At 36.4% G+C, this 21553-nt stretch overlaps 1 protein-coding gene across 6 annotated transcripts in view; it reads right to left on the bottom strand.

The window, feature by feature from the left end:
• Nucleotides 1–21553, bottom strand: part of TTLL7 (tubulin tyrosine ligase like 7) — a 154266-nt gene that overhangs the window by 57590 nt on the left and 75123 nt on the right. For all 6 annotated transcript variants that reach the window (XR_002645650.3, XM_022580987.3, XM_022580986.3 and 3 more), the window contains exons 8-10: nt 20772–20936; nt 17532–17690; nt 6818–6912 (exon numbers count right to left, since the gene is read on the bottom strand). Coding sequence is in view for 5 of the 6 variants with exons in the window: in XM_022580987.3 (XP_022436695.1) it covers nt 6818–6912; nt 17532–17690; nt 20772–20936 (419 nt within the window). In the remaining variant the exon portion in view is untranslated. The remainder of the gene's footprint in view (nt 1–6817; nt 6913–17531; nt 17691–20771; nt 20937–21553) is intronic.

Genomic DNA, 21553 nt, shown 5'->3' with positions numbered 1-21553 from the left:
CAGCAAAAGCTTCAAATAGGAAGTCAGGCCTGTGCTAGGTATTTAAGGATGAGTTGACAAGAATGTGGTATATGCATGCAATGGAATATTATTTGGCCTTAAAAGGGAAGGAAATTATGACACATGCTACAACATGGATGAACCCTGAAGACATTATGCTAAGTTAAATAAGACAGTCACAAAAGAGCAAATACTGTATGATTCTACTTATATGAGGTACCTAGGCAAATTCATAAAGACAGAAAGTGGAATGGTGGCTGCCAGGGGCTTGTGGCAGGGGGAAATGGGGAGTTGTTTAATGGGTACAGAATTTCAGTTTTGCACAATGAAGAAAAGTTCAGAGAAGGATGGTGGTAATGGTTGCATAATAATGTGAATGTACCTATTGTCACTGAGTTGCAGACTTAAAAATGGTTACAATAGTAAAGTTTAAGTATATTTTACCACGATTTTAAAAAATGAATCAACATTCACCAGAGGAACAAAGCTAAGAGAAAATTTAAATAAGAATACACGCAAAACCATGAACATGTAAAACAGAATCGCATGAGAGTTCTTAGAAAAATTAATTCTAAGTCAGGGAAAAGAGAAGAACAAAAAGTGATCATATTGGCGAGATATGCAAGGGCCAGATCAAAAAAAGTCTTGTGTCTAAAGATCAAAAACACTTTGTAGGCAATGTTTAAACTTTATCTGATAGTGTGGAAACAATCTGAGCAGAATATTAGAGTTTATAAATATCTCTTTAAATGTTGGCATCACTCAGGCTCTGCCCTTACCCCACTTTACTTCTCAATATATACACTCCAACTGTATGTTCTCATCCACTGGATTCAACAGCAATCTATACACAGATTTCAATCACATAGATGTCTCTATCCCCTGGAGCCCTGTATATCAAATCTCCCACTTAACAATTCTGCCTGGGTGTCTCAAAGCACTTCAAAATCAACATGTTTAAGACTGAATTATCTCTCATTTCTACCTTCCTCCAACACTTCTAAGCCTGTTTCTTGCCTTAAAGCTCTATCTAAATAAATGGTATACTGTCAAATAAGTCATCCAAGCCAGAAACTGAGACTTTGAACTCCCAGCACCTACCCCTATAGTAGTGGGCACTCAATAAACACTTGTTAAATGATTTGCAGAGCAAGAGTGGACACTGCAAAACGGGGTGAAGGTTAGTGCTGAAGGAAGGAAGGAAACCAATAAAATAGCCAAGGAGAGAAATGAGAAGTCCCTAAACTTGAAAAGGAGTCTAAGAAATTAAGCGGAAGTCATACATTTGACAGAACTACTTAAACTATATGCCAAAAAATGTATAGGCATATTGCTTAAATAATCTAAAATACTTGATACACTTGTATAAGCTAAATAAAATTTTCCCATTCTACATTTCTTTCCTTTCTATTCATTTCCTTTAGAATAACTGAAATATCAGTAGAATTTAGGCAAATCATAATTTGATCATACAAAAGAAGGGGCCATATGAAAATTTCTGAACAAGTTTACATATCAATCTTTTTTTAATAATGCCTTCCACATAAATCTACTTCTCAATCAGGCATCTGCTAAATGCCTGAAAACATTTCAAATAAATAAATTGCTTGGAAGTATCCCACAACTCTTTTAGAGTTCTTGAAATGACAATTAGAACCAATTGAGATCATAAAATTCCTGAGCTTAAATGACCTCAGAGGTCCTTTAATCTAATACCTTAAATGCTATTTGTTTTTTTGGTTTTTTTCGCACACACACACTGTATTTTATTTTTACAAGAGATAAATAAACTGACACCAAGCATTGTAAATGAATGACCACAACGAAAGCAACAATGACTGCAATTGCCAAACACGAAACACACTCATACTATGTCACAATATTGACATTCAGTCCAGTAATCCTCCACTGTAACAGCTCCTTTACTTTGCAGTGAAAATTCATTTGTATATTTTTTGCCTCTGAGTCCTTGAGGGATTTTTTTTTTATTCAAACAGAAAGTCACAAAAATTATAATCATCCTCATCAGTTCACTCAGTCCCATGTAATTATTTTTTTTTATCTTGATCTTCTGTTAGCACTTTTATGAATTCATCAGTTTTCCATTAGAGTTCTGAAAATGCTTATTCATTCAGTTCAGCAGTATAGTCAGCTACCAGAAACCTGTACTTGTCAGAGTCTTTTCCATGAATTCCTTGAAGATGAAACCCTTTTATACGAACATTTTTGCAAAAGCATCAGAGTACACCCAGAACTGTCTGTAAATGACAAAACACTTAAAAATGACCACGGTTAAAGATTTGATGAAAGTTCATCATAATGCAATTAACAAGGAAATTTAGTTATTTCTGAGATATACATTTTAAAGTAATAACTAGAATTATGACTTATAACACTATACCAGAACGTATAAGATTTTTAGAAATTTCATGTAATGTATGAAACATTTATATTAACATATTTCCATACAAATAACCCAAAGGAAGTTTAGTATTAGTTGTTTCTATTTGGTTGTTTTTTTTTATACTGCAGGTTATTATTAGTCATCAATTTTATACACATCAGTGTACATATCAAACCCAATAGCCCAATTCAGCACACCACCATCCCCACCCCACTGCGATTTTCGCCCCTTGGTGTCCATACATTTGTTCTCTACATCTGTGTCTCAACTTCTGCCCTACAAACCGGTTCATCTGTACCATTTTTCTAGGTTCCACATACATGCGTTAATATACAATATTTGTTTTTCTCTTTCTGACTTACTTCACTCTGTATGACAGTCTTTAGATGCATCCACATCTCAAAAAAAGACTCTATTTCATTCCTTTTATGGCTGAGCAATATTCCATTGTATATATGTACTACATCTTCTTTATCCATTCGTCTGTCGATGGGCATTTAGGTTGCTTCCATGACCTGGCTATTGTAAATAGTGCTGCAATAACACTGGGGTGCATGTGTCTTTTTGAGTCATGGTTTTCTCTGGGTATATGCCCAGTAGTGGGAATGCTGGATCATATGGTAATTCTATTTTTAGGTTTTTAAGAAACCTCCATACTGTTATCCATAGTGGCTGTATCAATTTACATTCCCACCAACAGTGCAAGAGGGTTCCCTTTTCTCCACACCCTCTCCAGCATTTGTTGCTTGTAGATTTTCTGATGATGCCCATTCTAACTGGTCTGAGGTGATACCTCATTGTAGTTTTGATTTGCATTTCTCTAATAATTAGTGATGTTGACCAGCTTTTCAGTTGCTTCTTGGCCATCTGTATGTCTTCTTTGCAGAAACGTCTATTTAGGTCTTCTGCCCTTTTTTGGATCGGGTTGGTTGTTTCTTTAATATTAAGCTGCATGGGCTGTTTATATATTTTGGAGATTAACCCTTTGTTGCTTCGTTTGCAAATATTTTCTCCCATTCTGAGGGTTGTCTTTTCATATTGTTTATGGTTTCCTTTGCTGTGCAAAAGCTTTGAAGTTTCATTAGGTCCCATTTGTTTATTTTTGGTTTTATTTCCATTTCTTTGGGAGGTGGATCAAAACAGATCTTGCTGTGATTTATGTCAAAGAGTGTTCTTCCAATGTTTTCCTCTAAGGGTTTTATAGTGTCCGGTCTTACATTTAGGTCTCTAATCCATTTTGAGTTTATTTTTGTGTATGGTGTTAGGGAGTGTTCTAATTACATTCTTTTACATTTAGCTGTCCAGTTTTCCCAGCACCACTTATTGAAGAGACTGTATTTTCTCCATTGTATATCCTTGCCTCCTTTGTCATAGATTAGTTGACCATAGGTGCGTGGGTTTATCTCTGGGCTTTCTGTCTTGTTCCATTGATCTATGTTTCTGTTTTTGTGCCAGTACCATATTGTCTTGATTACTATAGCTTTGTAGTAGAGTCTGAAGTCAGGGAGTCTGGTTCCTCCAGCTCTGTTTTTTTCCCTCAAGAATGCTTTGGCTATTCGGGGTCTTTTGTGTCTCCCTACAAATTTAAAATTTTTTTGTTCTAGTTCTGTAAAAAATGCCATTGGTAATTTGATAGGGATTGCATTGAATCTGTAGATTGCTTTGGGTAGTATAGTCATTTTCACAATATTGATTCTTCCAATCCAAGAACATGGTATATATCTGCATCTGTTGGTATCATCTTTAATTTCTTTCATCAGTGTCTTATAGTGTTCTGCATACAGGTCTTTTGTCTCCCTAGGGAGGTTTATTCCTAGGTATTTTATTCTTTTTGTTGCAGTGGTAAATGGGAGTGTTTCCATAATTTCTCTTTCAGATTTTTCATCATTAGTGTATAGGAATACAAGAGATTTCTGTGCATTAATTTTGTATCCTGCAACTTTACCAAATTCATTGATTAGCTCTAGTAGTTTTCTGGTGGCATCTTTAGGATTCTCTATGTATAGTATCATGTCATCTGCAAACAGTGACAGTTTTACTTCTTCTTTTCCAATTTGGATTCCTTTTATTTCTTTTTCTTCTCTGATTGCCGTGGCTAGGACTTCCAAAACTATGTTGAATAATAGTGGTGAGAGTGGACATCCTTGTCTTGTTCCTGATCTTAGAGGAAATGTTTTCAGTGTTTCACCATTGAGAACAATGTTTGCTGTGGGTTTGTCATATATGTCCTTTATTATGTTGAGGTAGGTTCCCTCTATGTCCACCTTCTGGAGAGTTTTTATCATAAATGGGTGTTGAATTTTGTCAAAAGCTTTTTCTGCATCTATTGAGATGATCATATGGTTTTTATTCTTCAATTTGTTAATATGGTGTATCACATTGATTGATTTGCATATATTGAAGAATCCTCACATCCCTGGGATAAATCTCACTTGATCGTGGTGCATGATCCTTTTAATGTGTCGTTGGATTCTGTTTGCTAGTATTTTGTTGAGGATTTTTGCATCTAAATTCATCAGTGATATTGGTCTGTAATTTTCTTTTTTTGTAGTATCTTTGGTTTTGGTACCAGGGTGATGATGGCCTCAAAGAATGAGTTCGGGAGTGTTCCTTCCTCCGCAATTTTTTGGAAGAGTTTGAGAAGGATGGGTTTTAGCTCTTCTCTAAATGTTTGGTAGAATTAACCTGTGAAGCCATCTGGTCCTGGACTTTTGTTTGTTGGAAGATTTTTAATCACAGTTTCAATTTCATTACTTGTGATTTGTCTGTTCACATTTTCTGTTTCTTCCTGGTTCAGCCTTGGAAGGTTATACCTTTCTAAGAATTTGTCCATTTCTTCCACGTTGTCCATTTTATTGGCATAGAGTTGCTTGTAGTAGTCTCTTAGGATGCTTTGTATTTCTGTGGTGTCTGTTGTAACTTCTCCTTTTTCGTTTCTAATTTTATTGATTTGAGTCCTCTCCTTCTTTTTCTTCATGAGTCTGGCTAATGGTTTATCACTTTTGTTTATCTTCTCAAAGAACCAGACTTTAGTTTTATTGATCTTTGCTATTGTTTTCTTTGTTCCTATTTCTTTTATTTCTGCTCTGGTCTTTATGATTTCTTTCCTTCTGCTAACTTTGGGTTTTGTTTGTTCTTCTTTCTCTAGTTCCTTTAGGTGTAAGGTTAGATTGTTTACTTGAGATTTTTCTTATTTCTTAAGGTAGGCTTGTATAGCTATAAATTTCACTCTTAGAACTGCTTTTGCTGCATCCCATAGGTTTTGGATCATCGTGTTTTCATTGTCATTTGTCTCCAGGTATTTTTTGATTTCCTATTTGATTTCTTACGTGATCTCTTGGTTATTTAGTAACGTATTGTTTAGCCTCCGTGTGTTTGTGTTTTTTACTGTTTTTTCCCTGTAATTCATTTCTAGTATCATATGTTGTGGTCAGAAAAGATGCTTGATATGATTTCAATTTTCTTAAATTTACTGAGGCTTGATTTGTGATCCAAGATATGATCCTAAATGTTATTTGAATGCTTATAATAGCAGACAACTCACTACCTCATTAAGCAGTTCAGTTAAACTTCTAACAAATTTTTTCATAATGAGCCAAAGCTTACCACATAATAAGATTTCAAACATTTGACATTCATGATTATGTATGCTTCAACCAAACTAATAATATTCTATTGATCCAGCAATCCCAGTTCTGGGTATATATTTAAAGAAGTTGAAATCAGGATTTGACTGATCCTGTTGAACCAGGATTCAACAGATACCCTGCGGGTATATGATCTAAAGATACCCACATTCCCATATTCACTGCAGCATTATGCACAACAGCCAAGACACTGAAACAACCTAAATGTTCTGCAATGGATGAATGGATAAAAAATGTGGTATATATAAGATGGAATATTATTCAGCCTTAAAAAAGAAGGAAATCCTGTTAATGCTGTTCAATGGGAAGGTTAACTCTCACTTAACTGCTTCTCTTTTCTTCTCTGTTTACCCAGGCAGCGTGATACAGTGGAAAGACCTTTGGACAGAAAAGTCGGAAATGCATTTTTGAGGTTTTTTAACTCCCTGAGTGACCTTTGTGCTTTAGTTTTTTCTTGTGAGGTGAGGAAAACAGTCCAGAAGGCTTCCTAAGGTATTCTCCAATTCCACCCCATAGTCTGTATTATACCAACAATGCAATTTAAGCATATTTACTGTAGGTTCAAATAATATGGGGAGAAGGAGAAGCTGAGTTCAGGAGAAGAGGAAAAGATATTTAAAAAGAAGAAAACTAAATGGGTTTGAAGAATGGAATCAAGAAATTCACAATACAAAATACTAAAATTAAAAGACAATTCCACTTACAAATGATTGTTCTATGCCAAATATGGTGAAAAAAATTCCAGAAGATGGAGGAAACACTTTACCTTATATTTAGTAGCTTCAGTGCATTTAGCAGCACTCCCCTTTTTACATCATAGTCTATTTTCTGATCAGTTCCAAAGCTTGGAGCTCGATTGATCTGAAATTTACAAAGAAAACAATAAGTAAACAAATGTTGGTAGGTCAATCAATATGCAGTACAAATTTGTTAATTTAATGTGGGATCCCCAACCAGTAGAAGGACTCTACAATAAATCTCAAAGCACTATATGGTAGATGGCCCAGTCACCATTGCCACTCCTCCCTTCCCCAACACCTTAAGTCAAGGAGTTGCAAGGAATTGACTGTCATCACTGCCCCTTCCCCTTGCTGCCTTAGCTTCAGATTTTCAGTCAGCATATCTGCCCTCTCCCTCCTCTCCACTCTCTCCAATCTATTACTCCATGAACTCTAGGTCTTAACTTTAGGAAGTTAAAGTGACTCATCCAGACAAAAAGGTTGGAGGACCAGTAATAACAATAACAATAATAAAAATGGAACAAAAAATAATAGGGATATTACCAATATAGTAATAATTATATTCATGTATGTATTTCCCATATTGAAATTATCAGTGCCCTCTTTTCACTGCTTTCAGATCTTCCGGATGAATATGTCTATTGTTGCCTGAAAAATAAATTGTATTTCTTTCTTCCTGGGTCAGACAATAATTCATCAATTTTCATTTCATTTCATTGAAATTACTCAGAGGATACCATTAAAGGTAGCTGCAAACTAACCTCTATGAGCTTTTCTAACTGTTTAAGGAGTCATGGGAATAACTGAGCCATTTGTGGTTGTTCTTCTTTCCCACATCATTTCTAGGATTTCACTAAGAAGAAAAATAAGAAGTAACTACATATACCCTGAAATCTAGTATACAATATATTACCACTTCAAGAGCTGGAGTGTTTGTTTTTGTCTTTGTTGTTTTGGGTATTATTGTTGTTGTTGTTGTTGTTATGAAAATGTAATTGGGATAGCAGATGTTTAAGAAAATTACTTACTCAATTAACTCAGTTGGTGAGAACACTGCTGAGTTCAAAACTACAGCTTTGCTTCATGACCACCAACTAACTCCACAGGCTATCTCAAAAAACATGCATGCTACTCCTCATAGAGGTGGGTCATGTTATACAAAACCATCACCACAAAAGACAAGATAACTGACAACACGCATTTTACAACTGGCAGCTGAAGGAAATGCCACATTACACTTAAGAAATCATCCAGGAATACAAATGCCTCTAATTGTAAATGTGGCACAAGATCACTGCAGAAAAATTAGAAACAGAAGCCAAACAAACAACAGAAAGATCACCTGCAATTCCACTACCTTGTGTCTTGTTAACCATTTGATAAATGGTGCTCCAGATATTTGCTATGTATACATTTTATAATATTCATTTGCCTTCCAATATATCTCTATACTAAATATACTACTTTATAATCCAAGGTTTTCTCTTAATAATGTATTGTGAAAATCTTTCATGTCATCATTTTGATAGTTACCTGGTATTCCTTGTATAGAATTATGGCAAACTGTATTTTTTTCAATAGAGAAATGCCTTACTATATTATGCCTTTGCTGATTTCTGATATAGAAGGTGATGAACATATTCTTGTCTGTGTGATGTGGTCTCAAGGGGAAGAAAATAGCTTGGTAATTGCAAGAACATCCATTTATTCCAGGTAAATTTGAAAAAGGAAGTTTATTAATCTACTACTTCAAATCTCCAAGTATTTCCTCTTACAAGTGCAGAGAAAGGGTAAAGTAATATTTTTATATGAAAAAAGCTTCAACCATTCAATACTGATTCAAATCTCTGGAATTTGCAAAACAAAGATAGTTCTGCTACTACATGTAACAGGATTATTTAAAAAAAAACATTTTTGAACTGATGATTAAGTGGTTTACTGAAATGTTATCTATCTTTATAGAATTCCTCAGTGCTTCATTCTAAAACTGCAGTCTAGAATTCTGCCAAGCATATCCCTCCTCCAGGATGGTAGACAGTCTTGGTACAACATAATCTCAGACCCTCTCTCTTTTCTATTTCAGACTCTTCACTCTACTCTCATGCAAGAGAAATTGGTCTATCAAGAAATGTACCTACACATCAAATAAACTAATAAGTGGAAAGGAAGAAAAACTTAATTCAATTAACATTTTGGATGTTTTCTTTAAGTTTTATGAGAAAGGTAAAGAAAAGAATAAAAGAAAAACCACAAGTGGCTGACAGAAGAAACGCTGAAAATTAGGGTTCCATCCAGCCCAAGTTCTATTCTATAACGTGGACGGCTTCTTTTGGTTCTCATTTCCTAACCCAACTGTAAAACAAACAAAACCCACAAGTGTTAGAGTCTTAAAGCTCAGCAGCTTGTAAATGCGTGCAAAAAGGAAAATTATTAGAAAGCAAATTAAATTAATAAATACTATTTATTAACCAACCAAATCACAGTTTTATTATCAAGATAAGCACAATCATTTCATGCACACATAAAAGTTTCCATAATAGATTCTGTGCTCCTAAATTAGTGCTGTTTCCTCCGACTAGTAACTTCTCCCAGCCCCAGCCCCTACCCCACTTTCTACCACCTTAAATACTCCTCAGGTGTTCCCTCTTCTGCAAAGACATTTTTTTAACTCTCAAATATACACATGTACACAGAGAGGTTAATCACTCTGTTTGTGCTGGCTCCTTATTCCCTACTTATACTTGTAAATACTAGCATAAACACATATCTGAGTCCCCATTAGACCAGGACAACCTTATTTTTCTTCTATCTCCACCATCTGGCCCAATGATTTGTTGAAATTAATTCAAGGATACTTAAAATATTAGCATTATATTTATACTCCACTCAATTTCCATGTTTTTCCCTAAAAATGTTTTCTATGATTGAAAATTTCTGCAATTTGCCACTACGAATCATTGCCTGCAATTATTCCAGTTAACTAAAAGTTAACATGTTCAGAGGCACTCTCTACCTAATTCCACTTGATGGCGCCAAAAGGTTTTTACCAATGTATATTGGAAGTACTATGATTGCAGCCAGGAGAAAATACAAAGGAAGATCTAAATAAGATTCTTTAAACTGTTTTGATATAATAAATGTTCATTACCCACAGCTGTTGGTTATTGCGGAGTTTTTAAATGGTTATGATTGATCTGAAAATGATGAAAGAATGAATAGAAAATGAAAAGAAGTTATTGTGGAGTTTTTTAATGGCTCTTATTGATCTGGAAATGATGGAGAAAATAAAGTATAAAGAAACATGAATGTCAACAATAGTATTTCTGAGCCTTTAAAAAATACAGAACCATTCAGTCAATTCTGATCTACCAAGCTAATGGTAAGCTCCAGTTAGGCAAGTGCTTTTAAAAACAGGTAAATAAAATATCTATAAAATCATTACTCCTTGCTATCCTTTCAGTTCTACTTCATGCATACTGCCTTCACTTCTTTCCCACTCCATCAAGGCTAAAAGACAAGCAACAGGGGCAGAAAAAAAAAAAATACAGGTAAAAACAGGAAAGGAAAGTAAGAAGAGGAAAACAGCAAAAATAAAGGAAGAAAATGTTAGGCCTTAGGTGAAGGGCCATAGTCCAGAGTCAAGTGCTTTCATATCCAAGGAACGGAGGAAGCAAAATAATAAGCAAAATTCTTCACATTTATCATATTTCTAGGACCCAGGCAGGAGCAAAATTTGAATACCTGACAGAACGGTATTTGATTGGAAATATAATACACATTATTTGCTCATAGTAGATTCAACACACACACAAATGAAACCAGTAGCCCTCAAACTGGAAAAGTGTTCTTTCCTAAAAATATATTTTGAGTGTCTTGATCTCACCTATCACTCATTCAATTTGCTTTTGCAAACCTTGATATTACAGATGTAACTTCAAAGTCATTAACAAAAAAAGAGATAACCAGCTTAAAATGACAGGTAGCTGTTGATGATATCTTCTATAGTAATATTTTCCTTAAAATGTAACTAATCTAGTAAACACTGTTTAGGTAGGTGTTATTTTCTTGACAAAGTTTCCTAAATGCAATATTCTGTGGCCATGTGATCTATGACCATGGAGCTCGATGATCAGAGCCACATACTCTATGATCAGGGAGCTTAGGGGAATTGCTGGATGTGGTACTGTGTGACTTCTAAGGTTTCTTCTGTATACAATATAAATACAAACATGACTGAAAAGGTACAAAAATCTTAGATATTATTTTTATTTTGCCTTTATATTATTCTATATTTTCCAAATGATCTTTTATAATGGAAGAAAAATAATGACGACTCTGACCAAACCAGGGTCTGGCAGCAAGCCCAAAGGCACAGTTCACAGGCTAGACATGAGGGGAGCCCCAGGCACGTAATATGGCCTTAAAGGAGAATTCATGTCACCTGGGGTGTTAAGTATTAACTACTGATTAATGAACTAATTGGAGCCTCTCTCCTCCTAGAGAGTTTGAAGGGGAGACACACTGAAGGCAGGGAGCTACAGTCCTGCAGCCTAGGCACCCACGGAGAGGAAAGACAACAACCAGAAGTCATGAACTGGTAGAGCTGTGAGGCTGAGAAAATAGTGGAGAGAGTAGACAACAAATCAGTAAAAGCAGATCCATGCCTATATGCAAAATGCCTAACCTAGAAATTCACCCAGTGCTAATTTGGGAAAAGTAAGATTAAATACACTGACCCACTATCGGAACTGTTCTATTCCCCGAATGCTCATTCTCTTCCTCCCACATACTCTATTCAGGCTTCTTTCTGCTTAGTTAATGAAACAACTGTGCCAAGTACACATGTAAGAAACATTTGTTTTAGTACACAAGAATAGGGATCACAGGGGCCCTGAACCAAGATGGCAGAGTAGAAGGACGTGCTCTCACTCCCTCTTGTGAGAACACCAGAATCACAACTAGCTGCTGGACAATCATCAACAGGAAGACACTGGAAATTACCAAAAAAGATACCCCACATCCAAAGACAAAGGAGAAGCCACAATGAGATGGCAGAAGGAGCGCAATCACAGGAAAATCAAATCCCATAACTGCTGGTGGGTGACTCACAGACTGGAGAACACTTATACCACAGAAGTCCACCCACTGGAGTGAAGGTTCTGACCCCACGTCACGCTGCCCAACCTGCGGATCCACCAATGGGAGGAGGAATTCCTAGAGAATCAGACTTTGAAGGCTAGCAGGATTTGATTGCAGGACTTCGACAGGACTGGGGGAAACAGAGACTCCACAATTGGAGGGCACACACAAAGTAGTGTGCACATCGGGACCCAGGAGAAGGAGCAGTGACCCCAGGGGAGACTGAACCAGACCTACCTGCTAGTGTTGGAGGGTCTCCTGCAGAGGTGGGTGATGGCTGTGGCTCACTGTGGGGACAAGGACACTGGCAGCAGAAGGTTGGGAAGTACTTCTTGGCATGAGCCCTCCCAGAGTCTGCCATTAGCCCCACCAAAGAGCCCAGGTAGGCTGCAGTGTTGGGTTGCCTCAGGCCAAACAACCAACAGGGAGGGAACCCAGCCCCACCCATCAGCAGTCAGGGAGATTAAAGTTTTGCTGGGCTCTGCCCACCAGAGCAACAGTCAGCTCTACCCACCACCAGTCCCTCCCATCAGAAAACTTGCACAAGCCTCTTACATAGCCTCATCAACCAGAGGGCAGACAGCAAAAGCAAGAAGAACTACAATCCTGCAGCCTGTGGAACAAAAACTACATTCACAGAAAGACAGACAAGATGAAAAGGCAGAGGGCTATGTCCCAGATGAAGGAACAAGACAAAACCCCAGAAAAAGAACTAAATAAAGTGGAGATAGGCAACATTCCAGAAAAAGAATTCAGAATAATGAGAGTGAAGATGATCCAGGACCTCGGAAAAAGAATGGAGGCAAAGATCGAGAAGAGGCAAGAAGTGTTCAACAAAGATCTAGAAGAATTAAAGAACAAACAAACAAAGATGAACAATACAATAACTTTAGTGAAAAATACACTAGAAGGAATCAATAGCAGAATAACTGAGGCAGAAGAATGGATAAGTGACCTGGAAGACAGAATGGAGGAATTCACTGCTGCGGAACAGAATAAAGAAAAAAAAATGAAAAGAAATGAAGACAGCCTAAGAGACCTCTGGGGCAACATTAAACACAACAACATTGACATTGTAGGGGTCCCAGAAGGAGAAGAGAGAGAGAAAGGACCAGAGAAAATATTTGAAGGGATTATAGTCGAAAACTTCCTTAACAAGGGAAAGGAAATAGCCACCCAAGTCCAGGAAGCACAGAGAATCCCATACAGGATAAACCCAAGGAGAAACATGCCGAGACACATAAAATAAATTGGCCAAAATTAAAAACAAAGAAAAATTATTGAAAGCAGCAAGGGAGAAACAACAAATAACATACAAAGGAACTCCCATAAGGTTAACAGCTGATTTCTAAGCAGAAACTCTACAAGCCAGAAGGGATTAGCATGATATACTTAAAGTGATGAAAGGGAAAAACCTACAACCAAGATTAGTCTACCCAGCAAGGATCTCATTCGGATTCCATGGAGAAATCAAAAGCTTTACAGACAAGCAAAAGCTAAGAGAATTCAAAACCACCAAACCAGCTCTCCAACAAATGCTAAAGAAACTTCCCTAAGTGGGAAACACAAGAGAAGAAAAGGACCTACAAAAACAAACCCAAAACAATTAAGAAAATGGTCACAGGAACATACATATCGATAATTACCTTAAACATGAATGGATTAAATGCTCCAACCAAAAGACACAGGCTCACTGAATGGTTACAAAAACAAGACCCATATATATGCTGTCTAAAAGAGACCCACTTCAGACCTAGGGACACATACAGACTGAAAGTGATGGGATGGAAAAAGATACTCCATGCAAATGGAAATCAAAAGAAAGCTGGAGTAGCAACAATCATATCAGATAAAATAGACTTTAAAATAAAGAATGTTACAAGAGACAAGGAAGGACATTACATAATGATCAAGGGATCAATCCAAGAAGAAGATATAAGAATTATAACTATATATGCACCCAACACAGAAGCACCTTGATACATAAGGCAGCTGCTAACAGCTATAAAAGAGGAACTCGACCGTAACACAGTAATAGTGGGGAACTTGAACACCTCACTTACACCAATGGACAGATCATCCAAAATGAAAGTAAATAAGAAAACACAAGCTATAAATGACACAATAGACCAGATAGATTTAATTGATATTTATAGGACATTCCATCTAACAACAGGAGATTACACTTTCTTCTCAAGTGTGCACGGACCACTCTCCACGATAGATCACATCTTGGGTCACAAATCAAGCCTTGGTAAATTTAAGAAAATTGAAATCATATCAAGCATCTTTTCTGACCACAATGCTATGAGATTAGAAATCAATTACAGGGAAAAGAACCGTAAAAAACACAAACACATGGAGGCTAAACAATATGTTACTAAATAACCAATAGATCACGTAAGAAATCAAATAGGAAATCAAAAAATACCTACAGACAAATGACAATGAAACGCGATGATCCAAAACCTAGAACTGCAAAAGCAGTTCTAGTGGGAAGTTTATAACAAGCCTACCTCAAGAAACAAGAAAAATTTCAAATAAACAATTTAACCTTACACGTAAAGATAAAAGAGAAAGAAGAACAAACAAAACCCAAAGTTAGCAGAAGGAAAGAACTCATCAAGATGAGAGCAGTAATGAATGAAACAGAAATCAAGAAAACAAAGCAAAGATCAGTAAAATTAAAAGCTGGTTCTTTGAGAAGATAAATAAAATTGATAAACCATTAGCCAGACTCATCAAGAAAAGAAGGGAGAGGACTCAAATCAATAAAACCAGAAATGAAAAAGGAGAAGTTACAACAGACACCACAGAAATACAAAGCATCCTAAGAGAATACTACAAGCAACTCTTTGCCAATAAAATGGACAACCTGGAAGAAACGGACAAATTCTTAGAAAGGTATAACCTTCCAAGACTGAACGAGGAAGAAACGGAAAATATGAACAGGCCAATCACAAGTAATGAAATTGAAACTGTGATTAAAAATCTTCCAACAAACAAAAGTCCAGGATCAGATGGCTTCACAGGTTAATAAAGGAAAAGTCCCAAACTCATTCTATTAGGCCACCATCATCCTGATACCAAAACCAGACAAAGATACTACAAAAAAAGAAAATTACAGGCCAATATCACTGATGAATATAGATGCAAAAATCCTCAACAAAATACTAGCAATCAGAATCCAACAACACATTAAAAGGATCATACCACATGATCAAGTGGGATTTACCCCAGGGATGCAAGGATTCTTCAATATATGCAAATCAATCAATGTGATACACCATATTAACAAATTGAAGAAGAAAAACCATATGATCCTCTCAATAGATGCAGAAAAAGCTTTTGACAAAATTCAACACCCATTTATGATAAAAATTCTCCAGAAACTGGGCACAGAGGGAACCTACCTCAACATAATAAAGGCCATATATGACAAACCCACAGCAAACATTGTTCTCAATGGTGAAACACTGAAAGCATTTCCCCTAAGATCAGGAAAAAGACAAGGATGTCCACTCTCACCACTATTATTCAACATAGTTTTGCAAGTCCTAGCCATGGCAATCAAAGAAGAAAAAGAAATAAAAAGGAATCCAAATTGGAAAAGAAGAAGTAAAACTGTCACTGTTTGCAGATGACATGATACTATACATAGAGAATCCTAAAGATGCCACCAGAAAACTACTAGAGCTAATCAATGAATTTGGTAAAGTTGCAGGATACAAAATTAATGCACAGAAATCTCTTGCATTCCTATACACTAATGATAAAAAATCTGAAAGAGAAATTACGGAAACACTCCCATTTACCAATGCAACAAAAACAATAAAATACCTAGGAATAAACCTCCCTAGGGAGACAAAAGACCTGTATGCAGAAAACTATAAGACTATAAGACAGATGGAGAGATATACCATGTTCTTGGATTGGAAGAATCAATATTGTGAAAATGACTATACTACCCAAAGCAATCTACAGATTCAATGAAATCCCTATCAAATTACCAATGGCATTTTTTACAGAACTAGAACAAAAAAATTTTAAATTTGTAGGGAGACACAAAAGACCCCGAATAGCCAAAGCATTCTTGAGGGAAAAAAACAGAGCTGGAGGAACCAGACTCCCTGACTTCAGACTCTACTACAAAGCTATAGTAATCAAGACAATATGGTACTGGCACAAAAACAGAAACATAGATCAATGGAACAAGACAGAAAGCCCAGAGATAAACCCACACACCTACGGTCAACTAATCTATGAAGAAGGAGGCAAGGATATACAATGGAGAAAATACAGTCTCTTCAATAAATGGTGCTGGGAAAACTGAACAGCTAAATGTAAAAGAATGAAATTAGAACACTCCCTAACACCATACACAAAAATAAACTCAAAATGGATTAAAGACCTAAATGTAAGACCGGACACTATAAAACTCTTAGAGGAAAACATAGGCAGAACACTCTATGACATAAATCACAGCAATATCCTTTTTGACCCACCTCCCAAAGAAATGGAAATGAAACCAAAAATAAACAAATGGGACCTAATGAAACTTCAAAGCTTTTGCACAGCAAAGGAAACCATAAACAAGACACAAAAACACAGCCTTCAGAATGGGAGAAAATATCTGCAAACAAATCAATGGACAAAGGAGTAATCTCCAAAATATATAAACAGCTCATGCAGCTCAGTATTAAAAAAACAAACAACCCAATCCAAAAATGGCAGAAGACCTAAATAGACATTTCTGCAAAGAAGACATACATATGGCCAAGAGGCACATGAAAAGCTGCTCAACATCCCTAATTATTAGAGAAATGCAAATCAAAACTACAATGAGGTATCACCCCACACCAGTTAGAATGGGCATCATCAGAAAATCTACGAACAACAAATGCTGGAGAGGGTGTGGAGAAAAGGGAACCCTCTTGCACTCTTGGTGGGAATGTAAATTGATACAGCCACTATGGAGAACAGTATGGAGGTTCCTTAAAAAACTAAAAATAGAATTACCATATGATCCAGCATTCCCACTACTGGGCATATACCCAGAGAAAACCATAATTCAAAAAGACACATGCACCCAATGTTCATTGCAGCACTATTTACAATAGCCAGGTCATGGAAGCAACCTAAATGCCCATTGACAGATGAATGGATAAAGAAGATGTGGTACATATATACAATGGAATATTACTCAGCCATAAAAAGGAATGAAATTGGGTCATTTGTTGAGACGTGGATGGATCTAGAGACTGTCATACAGAGTGAAGTAAGTCAGAAAGAGAAAAACAAATACTGTATATTAACGCATATATGTGGAAACTAGAAAAATGGTACAGATTAACTGGTTTGCAGGGCAGAAATTGAGACACAGATATAGAAAACAAACATATGGACACCAAGGGGGGAAAGCCACAGGGGGGCGGGCGTGGTGGTGTGCTGAATTGGGCGATTGGGATTGACATGTATACACTGATGTGTATAAAATGGATGACTAATAAGAACCTGCTGTATAAAAAAATAAAATAAAATTCAAAAAAAAAAAAAAAAGAAGAGGGATCAGTTCTCTTTCTTCTTAAAGAAACGCCTTACCTCCAGAAGCCATGGCTTTAGTTTTCTATCCAACAAAATATCAAATCCCAGGACTTCGAAGCAGACACTTTCGCTTCCTGGAGGTTGACCAGGTCTGCACATTCGATATGCATGCAGGACATGAGGTTCTGCTACAATCAGAGTCTTTACCACCAATTCCTGTAAAGATTGTCATTTTAAAAAAAAGATGAAAAGCCTTATCTCTTTGTATCTCATTTACATACATGGAAATCAGGCCTGGACTTACAAACTAGCATCCTGGCCAGGTTCACAAAGGTCTGTGGCATCTAACCCCTGCCACTGCTCTGACTTATTCTCACCCAACTCTCCCCCTGCCCACTGTGCTCCAGCCATGCTGCTCTTCTCTAGGCCTCTCACACTAGCTGATCCCTCTTCCTGGAACACCCTTCCCCCAATATTCCCATGTCTGGCCCCTTGATACTCAGAGAGTCCTTCCCTGACCCCTGAGTCAAAAGTAGGCACCCATACATCATTCATTACTGTGTCACTACACAGCGTAGGACCAGCTGATCTTTTTTTTTCTTTTGTTAAAACAGAGTCCTTGTCTGTATTATTTACAACCCCATTCCCAGTGCTTAACAATAGTGCCTGGCATTTAGTAAATGCTCAAGATCACCTGTGAACAAATAAAAATTTATGAATGCGGCTTGTATTTGTTAAATAAGTAAGGTAGGATCACATGCTTGCCTTCTCAGAAACCATACAGAAGGCGAGGGGATGGGAGGGAAGACAATTCCAAGGACAGTAAACTATTTCACAAACAACATTATAGAACCTCCACTTAGACAAAGCCTGAAAGGTCAAGAGGACAGAATCTAGGAGAGCTGGGTTTCTCTGTGCAGTGATGATTCTGTTGTTCATAAGGTTTATCTGAAATCAGAGTACTGCCAATTAACAAACTAGCTGTCAACATTTTCTGTGAGAACACATAATACTACTAGGGTGAGTTACTAATGCTAATAAAAGAAAAAGTTGGTTTACCGAAGTTTGAGAACAAGCTATGGATTGTGGAAAAGCTGTCTCGCTGGTTTTTGCTTAGAATATACTGTCTTTTTAACTCCCATTCTACAGGTACAGGCAATATAGCATTGCAGTTAAGAAAATGGCTCCAAAGTTGACTTTCTGGCTTTATCCCAGGCTTTGCTACTTGTTAGATGTGCATCCTCAGTCATGTTGCTTAAACTTTGTCTCATTTTTCTAAAATGTAAACTGGCAATAGCAATAATACCTGCTGCAAAAGACTGATGGAAGGACAAAATGAGACTCCATGTATAACTCTTAGCATAGTGCCTAGAACAGAGTAAACCGTCAAGAGGGGTTAGCAACTTAACTACTATTGTTATATTTATTCTATTATTCTTCTGGAATTCCACCTCATATATCTGGTTAGACACAAACATTCAGCTGCCTGGTGGGAGCAGTATTTATTATGAGAGAAAGAAATGGAAGATGAAGTTAACCTCGCTGTTACCAAGAATCCCAACCCAGAACGTATGTGGGGATATCGGAGATGCCACAAGAGGCTGTTCTTAGAAAATTCTATTCAAAATAACAAATGCGTGGTAGCACCACAGTATATGCGGATAAAAAAGAAAAGCCCACGTTATATAAATCTTGAGATATTACTGAAATCACCTGAGTAGGAAAAAGAGGTTAAAACCTTGACTACTAAGTGTCTATGTGAAACAAGATAGGTGGGGAGATGGGGGGGCAGAGTGAGGGGGAATGAATATTTAGACTCTGGATTACAAATCTGTGTTTTTACTACATAAAAACAGCACACTTTTAGGAATCCAGAGGCAAGACTGCAGGTATATGTGAAATCAGTAATGATACAACCAAATACAAATTCCACTAATCAAATCAAATTCCACTAATGCTTTTGAGAATTTCCAACATTGCTTTGAAAGATGATTTTGTAGATTTGTACCCAAAGTATATAAAAAGCATTCATTAAGGATGATCTTATGAGTGATTAAAGTCATTTTTAACCTCCATGGCCTGCTTTTCTATTGATTTCTTATTTATTCTTGACCAGCACAAAAGCACATATATCTGTTCTTCATAGAAGGTATTGCTGAATGTTAGTTTTCATATGCAGACAGCTACTTTTTAGAGAAATTACCATCAATAAAGTAGTCACCGAAAAAAAGTTCTAAGTTAAATTCATGAAATTAGTAAACTATTAAGATAAAAATTTATTGCACAATTGCTTTCTTCATCTCCTCTTATTCTCTTTTTATACTATCCTATCGATTCACCTTCAACAGACATCTGTAAGTACATGCAATTCTTAACAAGAAAAAGTACTACTTAACAAGAAAAGTACAATTTATGTGCAAGTGTTTCCTACCAAACTCTTGAGTTTTTTGAGGCTTGGAGCTGTATCTTATAAATCCTCAAATTATCAGCCAGGGACAGGCTTATATTATGGGTTCAATAAATGTTTACTGAATAAATGAACGAGCAAATAAGTGAATAGAACTCTTTTCTCTCATCTGCAAAACTAAGCTCTACATCTTCTCAAAATAAATTCCTTCCTATTCTATTTCAAATAAGGCCACACCCATTCTCCTTATAATTATTCCTCAAAACTGCAGAAGAATATCTGAATACTTCTTCCCCCCTCCCCATTCTAAACATTCAGTTAATCTCAAGGTCTACTTCATTGTCACCTCTTTTATTGTGGTTCAATTCAGGCCATTCTTTCCCTGAAACTACTCCCAAATGCCCTCCTCTACCTACTTCTGGTCTTCACTCTAATCCATCCTATACCCATTGTCATATTTATCTTTCAAATGCATGCATGGTCTTTGGCCTTATTAATCTCCTCCCTTAAAAACTGAATGAATCCTTACTGCCTACCAAGTGAAGCCTTGATTTCCAGACCTAAAACTTGGCTCCACATATCTTTCCAGCCATTAAGTCTTCATGTATCTCCCACAAATATGATATGCACCAACCTGGGCCACTTTGAACTATTTTCATACCTCCATGCCTTTACTCATGCTTTTGCCTCCGCTTAGCATTCCCTCTTTCCGATCCTAGCAGTAAAAGTACTACTTATCTATTAAGGTCCATGACAAATTTCACTTTCTTCATAAAAGCACACTTTATCTGCCCAATCTAATGTAATCCGTTCTTTATTTAAAATGGTTGATGATCCTTTCAATTAATATGAGGAAAGACAGTTAAAACTGTGAAATGGTATAATCTTACTGAAATATCACTCCAAAACTTAGCAACATCATGTTGATTTGCTTGTAGAAATTCTGTAAACCATCTGATGGAACGTTTGCTGCCTTTGTTTTCAGTTTCATCCCTTTCAAAATGCTCATTGTGCTTGTTCACAGAGTAGTTTGTCAGATGCATGTATAACTGGGTCTGTAACAAGTCAGAACCAAAGTTGTTATCACCTATGAGACTCTAGAACCATGACATTTCACAGAAAAGAAAGCATCCAAAGAGGAAAGCCAATTTTAAAGTTTAAAATATACATATTCATAATTTAATGATTATAAAGGTAATTTTCAAAATGCAATGGCACATTTTTCTAAAAAAGGTTGTGAAAGTAGTCACCTTCAAAGTTACTTTTGTATATTATTGAAAAGATATCTACCATAGAAAGTATGAAAATAATAAGGATATATAGAGTAATTAAATGAAAATGTGAAACTACATATTGCTAAGCAAGAAAAATGCTGTAACTCTGAAGTTTGTTTTTCTTAGTTGGTTTGTTTTTAATGTTTTTCTAAAATTTTCATCCTAACTTGTTTTGGGAAAGGAATTTTCTGAGAGAGTATTCTATATCTTCTCAAACAAAGATTTAAAAGTAAAAGCTCAAGTAAGTAGCAGAAACCTAGAGGCAGGATACCAACCTCAACCTCTGCCCTCCCATCCTGACTGGAAGATCACTGTAACTTGTTAACAAGACAGAGTGCACTCAGAGTCAGGAGACAGAAGCACCACACGATGCTGTACAAATGTCTAAATGATTAACA

The sequence above is a fragment of the Delphinapterus leucas genome, chromosome 1 (genome assembly GCF_059928025.1).
Source record: "Delphinapterus leucas isolate spDelLeu-1000000601 "Yukka" chromosome 1, BTC_Dleu_Yukka2, whole genome shotgun sequence".
NCBI classification, from domain to species: Eukaryota; Metazoa; Chordata; class Mammalia; order Artiodactyla; family Monodontidae; genus Delphinapterus; species Delphinapterus leucas.
Note: the sequence above shows the minus strand (reverse complement) of the source record. Positions and strands in the feature narration are given on the sequence as shown.